At 41.0% G+C, this 6,326-nt stretch overlaps 1 protein-coding gene across 1 annotated transcript; it reads right to left on the bottom strand.

Moving 5' to 3' along the window:
* Positions 1 to 607: 607 nt before the first annotated feature.
* lrpap1 (low density lipoprotein receptor-related protein associated protein 1) lies at positions 608 to 4,599 on the bottom strand. Its single transcript, XM_062520504.1, has 8 exons — positions 4,328 to 4,599; positions 3,910 to 4,054; positions 3,615 to 3,745; positions 3,339 to 3,459; positions 2,645 to 2,803; positions 2,324 to 2,406; positions 1,553 to 1,729; positions 608 to 1,226 (listed from the first exon to the last, which is right to left on the bottom strand). Exons 1-8 carry the CDS (start codon positions 4,481 to 4,483, stop codon positions 1,158 to 1,160), a joined length of 1,041 nt encoding a protein of 346 aa, XP_062376488.1. The 5' UTR covers positions 4,484 to 4,599; the 3' UTR covers positions 608 to 1,157.
* Positions 4,600 to 6,326: the final 1,727 nt, after the last annotated feature.

The raw sequence follows: 6,326 nt of genomic DNA, 5'->3' as shown, positions 1-6,326 counted from the left end.
ATAAAATAACATATTTGCTATGTCTTTGACCCTAAATTACAGAAAGCTTGCAAATAAGAGATGTTCTTAGTTTAGGTCTGCAATTCGTGTACACTTCCCAAATTCAAACTCACCTCCAAGGGAAGGTGCAGTGAAAAACAGCTCTGGTCTCACACAGCAAAGGACTTGATGGCAGGTCGATGGCACTAGGCTTAAATAATACATCCAAAGGGTGGTTTCAAACAAGCTTGGGTGACTACAAATAAGTCCCATTAATTCCTGATGGAAAAAAGGAACTTGGAACAGTGTGGCCACCTTCTCAATAAATGCCTTTCCCTTACCAGGGTAGTTTTGTGCAAGGCCTGAGGAATTGAGTAGTGAAACACTTCTGTCTAACTTTATATTCTATTTGAAGACCAAAGCTTTCCTACAGAGTTAGTTAGTCTCCAGAGAAGGAAAGGTGTGAGGTAGTTGGCTCATATATATATATATATATATATATATATATATACAGTATATATATATATATATATATATATATATATATATATATATATATATATATATATATATATATATATATATATATATATTTTTTGTCAAAGAGCAATCTCAAGATGCACTGTCGATCAATTGGACTGGGGTTTATTGAGTTTACTGCAGAGCACATCTTCACAAAAAAAATGTAATGTAACAAAAACAAATCATATTCTTGGATTTGATCCTGATTTACTTAAAAGTGCAAAAGATGGAATGGACTGGATCTACAAAACAGTGTGAGAAAGGATCAAAACCACAAATACTGAACCAACACTGAAAAGTACCACACAATAGCCATTACACACAGATCTTTACACAATTTGTACAATCTCTCATGGCCCTTCACTGGTTTGCTCGATATGAATGGGCTTGTAACTTCGAAACATGAGATTAAAAACACAGACAAACAAAAAACACTTTCTGGACAACCTGAAAAAAGGCACAGGTACATCCTCATGATTTTAACAGTAGCTTGATGTCAGAATGATGACTAAAAATAACAGTGAATCATTTCTCTCTACGTGTGAAATCTTTACATTTGTGATGGGCTATGTACACAAAGGTGAAAAATAATTACAGATGGGTAGGAAAAAAAGCAACTCATTCTGTTGCCATGGACACGGAATACAAAAGAGAGCTCAAAGTTCATTGTGGGGGAGACCGTCACGGGAGATCTTATTGTTCAAGTCCTGCATGTGTTTCTTCATCTGGGGAGAGAACATAAACCAGGAGTTAGTGGCAGTTACATAATTAACAGACAAATAAGACCTTACACCTACCCTCTAACTATGAACCCTATATTACAATGCATTACATTAGTGACACATATTTGTGGTGTTTTAAGAAATGTTTGCATTACTGACTTCTTCCAACAAACATTCTTGGGAACCCTAACCATGTATTTGGCCATCTGAGTGTCATCTGCCCCGCAATCAGAAAGGGAAAAGTGTGAAGTGTGTAACCCATGTGCCCCAAGATCTCCCTGGTCTTCTCAGAGTGTAAAGACCCTATGGAGTGAGCCATATGCCCCCACCTTGTAGCCCATCTCCCGGGTCTTCTCGGAGAGGGAGTTGTACTTCTCCTTGTTGCGCAGGATGTGGTCCTGGTCCCCCAGCGCCTCCACGTGCTTCAGCTTCTGGTGTGACAGCTCCAGCTGCTCCTGATAGTGCTGGTGCTTCTCCACCTTGGTCTCAAAGTGCTTCAGCTCCTCCTGGGAGAGGGTGTGTGTGTGTGTGTGTGTGTGTGTGTGACAATGGAAGGAAACAATGTGAGTGAAACAAAGATTAGTTGAGAAGGGTATAATGTGCATCAGAAGAAAGACATTGAAAGGGAAATGAAAAAAGATTGTTTTTATTAAACTAAATCTGAGACTTCAAAGCCTTAGTTGAAACCAGAATAGTATCAAAGACTTTCAAGAACGTAGAGTCTGTCAATGCCTTGAGTCAGTACAATTGAAACTGAATCAAGGTACATTTTCCACTTTTTGTTATCACTCACTGTTCAGCAAGTAAGCCCATTCCTGGCAGAACACACACACACACACATACACACACACACACACACACACACGCACGCACACACACACACACGCACACACACACACACACACACGCACACACTTTGGATGCACTCTTTCCCAAGGCCTGTTGCTTGGCAACACAACAGTGGTTAACAGTTCCCACTAATTCTTACTCACTAGGTAGACAAAAGCACAGAGGGCAAAGTCTGAATTAGGGTCTGTTGCCACAGAACATTTCCACAGAAAACTCTGCATGACAGGATTTAATTAGGCGGTAAAACACACCTTCAGAGAGTCCAGCTCGTCTTCAGTGAGATTGGATCTCCTAGCCATCTCCCAGAGCTCAATCACTCTGGGCTCCCGGAACTCTGAGAACAGACCAACACCATCAAGTATCAGGAGTCAGCATGAGGGGGCAAAACACAACAGAGGAACACCATCAGTTGCCACCATGAGGGGGCAAATCACAACTCAGAACACAGAGAGATCACAAGATAGAGACCAGTCATGTCTTTTCCTGTGAATGCTAATAGACATCACGATAACTTATCACAAATGCCTTTATTTACATGGAATCAAACCAACAGCAGTAGGCGCCCCCCTCACCACTGTCGTCGTCACTGAAGCCCTCGTGACTGATCTTGCGCAATCGCTCGAAGCCCTGGTTCAGATCCCTCATCTTCTGTTTCAGCTCCGAGTGCTTCTGATGCACCACATGCTCCTTCACATCTCCCTCCAGGGGCGAGATTACGTTCTTATGGATCTCTGGAGACAAAAAAATGAAGAGATCCCGGAGATCAGATCATAAATAATGCCTTGAGAAGCATCATGTCATGTCAACATGAGCAGACTACTAGAATAGACAAATGAGAATCACTCGACAAAGAGATGAGGAAGTGCTTTCAGGGATTCAGTGGTTGAGGAAGTGTTTTCAATGCTTCCCTTTCCCTTCCAATTGTTTCTGGCGTCAACATAGTCTGCCAAAGGTGATGGAGAGTCTGATTTGAGAGGAAGTGTTTGGCACCTAGTGAGCGGCTGGTGTCAGAATCTGATGGGCTACACTTATTGAGTGATAGACAGGTGACACATCAAACAAGAACAGAGGACCCTGAATAGCAATCACGGTAAATGTCTAACTCGTTCAAAAATTCTAGACAACACGGAATATAAGAATGATAAATAAACATTTCCAAGTGGAAGAGGACCAGTCGTATCAGGTTTGTCATTTGACAGCATGGCGGCAGGTAGCTTGACAGCCACACATGACCATGTTATCTTCAGCTGAAGTGGTGAAAATTACCTTCTGTCCTGCTGACGGTATCCATCAGGATGTTGTACTCATGAATCTTGTCCTTATGATGCTGGAACTCTCTGCGTAAACTTTGGAGCTCATCTTCAGAGAACTTTCCAGATGATTTGGCCTGGGTGGTGAATAAAATAGCGTAACAGCAGCGATCATTAATTGTCTAAGCTAAAAATAAGTAAACCAAAGGACTACATTTATTACATAAATGATGTAATCAACTTATGTATGTAACACACACACAAAAAAAAAACAAGTTGAAAATGAAATTACTTTGTTCCACAGTTTGTCCAGCCTGGGTTCTTCAAATATATCTCCTTCTCTAATGTCGTGGTCCTTCAAGTTATTGTTCTCCATTGTCCTGGTGTCTTTTTTACCATCCATCCCATATTTTGCAAGAATTACTGTGGTAAGAAGGGGAAGGAAACAAGAGGATTGACACATTAAATAAATGTTGAAATAGTTCTTGTTTAATTCCATTTTTGCACCTTTCAAGGCTTTATTGGAGGCGGCGGTTTATTTGGCTCATGATATGAATGGTCTAGACAGAGCAGATCGTCTAGCCTACCGTTAAAATTTCGTCGTAACTTTGCTTCTCTCTCTCCATTCTCGTCCAAACCTTCAGCTTTGTGCTTCTTCCATTGGAGCTCGTCCTTCTCCTGGATCTTCAAGTCACTGTGGAGCTCGGCCTGACGCACGGGGGGCATTTGCATCTAAAGTGGGCGCAATGGAGATTAATATCTTAATGGATTAACAGTAGCCTACATTTTAAGTTTCAAAATAACATTAGGTAGTTCTAACTAACTTGACCTTATGGAAGTATTACAGGGAGTGGGCTACATCATTCTGCGACATGGAAGTCCCGTTAGTCAGACACACAGAATGTGCCATTACCATACCACACATATCGTTATCTGCATCACTCCCTACCAGATCAGAAATGAGTACTTTGTAATTCAGTAGACACCTGGAATTTTGTTACTCACCCGGACAGCTTTCTCCCAGACTTGATTCAGCTTTGCAATTCGGAATTCCACCGGATTCTTACCATCAACAGATGCCTTCTCTTCATTCACTTCGCGCGAATACTTCCCTCCCAACGCCCCGACACACATGCACAAAACTAACCCCAAGTAGTTCATTTTGGTCACAATAACCACTAAAAGCACACCGTTTGTGCTTTGCTACAAATCTCAAGGATTCACTTTGCCTGTGCTATGAATTGTAACAGCATCCAGGAAGTTGGTCAAGAGCGAAACATCACGTGCAGTGCTCCGTCGCTCGAACTGTATTATGGGACATGATGTTTAAATATGAGCTGTCTAGTTTGTAGTGTACACTATAAAACTACAAGTCCAACAATACTTCTCATATTAAGTTAAACAGCGTAAACAGTCAAAATGTGGTGCGAACAAATCAAAGTTATCCACGCAGCGTTTGCAGAATCAGCTCTAGGCTATAAATAAATAACTTATCCGTCTGACTGGTTGGTAAAAAGGTTCATTCACGTGTGTTTTGGAGGAGAGAACGAATTGCCAATTCTAGAATACTGAAGACTATATGTTTTGACGACAGTTGTCAAAATAAATTGTATTTGGATTCTATTTGGCTTAGGCCCTATATTTTAAATGATCCCATTTACTATTAGGCCTATATATTTCCTGAATAATATATCACATGGCGAGCGACTTGGAATTAAGTATGAATAGGCCTACAGATGTCCATGACAATATGAGAGAATCACCATTTTTAGAGAACAACCAAAGAATAGTGGTGTCATATCAAGTTGGTGGACGATCCCTCCGCAAAACCGAACAGAGAGACAAGAATTTTGCTGCAGAGAGAAAGGTCAACTCTTCCAAAAAACGATGGGTCAGTTAGACACAGGGCTGTATTTTAATGCATCAATGCAGATATCTAATAACGCAAATGTGTTGCTGAGGCTAATGGAGATAGGCTGTTTGACCTAGGCTTGTTGTTTGCGAATTCCGCTGCCTCATTTAAAGATTAACTGGCTTAGGCCTGTTAATGTAGGCCTAAGCATGTTAAAACGGAACACTTTTTTACAAGTCATGCCTAGGCGTATGGTAAATCATTAGGAGAGAACGGGTTGACCATATGGGTCGAGCCTCACCTTGTTGGAAACCTGCTTAACAATCGTTTTCATGTGACAACTTAAGAGGGGATCATTCTTTACAATTATGAAAATTATGAAGAAACATAGCCTAAACACAAACACGTGACTTCTTGCAAAATCTTTAAAGTTTAGAATGAAAGCCATTTTTATTTTTATAGTTTTCAAAGTTGTCAGACTTTATGATAGGATCTCCCCTGGACGTTTTTTTTGCACACACAACATTTTGAAATGTGGTAGGCCTAAAATTATGCAGCTACGTTTGCTCACTTCTCCATCCCATTTGGCTCGCTCAACGAAATGGCTGCCAAATAATATTTAGCAGAAACTGCCTGTGTGAATAGCTATAGTTTTGATGAAATTGTGTAAGCTCTTTCATAGTGAAGCTTCAGGCAGAGGCACAGGCGTCCACATTTTGGCTCTTGTGCAATGAGCTCATAGGGACATGGTTGGATCGGCGCTGTCACCTGAGCGCGCTTGACACAAAAGCTGTCGCTATGTGTCTGCTAATGCTATTGTGACAGCTCAATAACTTAAGAAAGCAAACAAAAAGCATTTGTGAGAAGAAGGATGTGTTTTTGGCTGTAATTCTTTGCTCTGATTGGTTTGGCCTAGTTGCATGCAGGCATTCTCCCCCGTGTCGGTTGAAACACGCGCCATCATCAAATAAATGGACTGACACGTGGTAGGCCTACCAGACTCAAATTTGGAATAGAATTCAGTCTGGTTATGTCAAGCTAGCAAGCTACATATTTTCGTCTAAGTTGCCTTATGGGCACACTGGCAAGTAAAAGGTTTGCTGACATTTTCATAGGCCTAATTGAAATATGCCTGTATTATTACCTCTGCTA

The sequence above is a fragment of the Sardina pilchardus genome, chromosome 2 (assembly GCF_963854185.1).
Source record: "Sardina pilchardus chromosome 2, fSarPil1.1, whole genome shotgun sequence".
NCBI classification, from domain to species: Eukaryota; Metazoa; Chordata; class Actinopteri; order Clupeiformes; family Clupeidae; genus Sardina; species Sardina pilchardus.
Note: the sequence above shows the minus strand (reverse complement) of the source record. Positions and strands in the feature narration are given on the sequence as shown.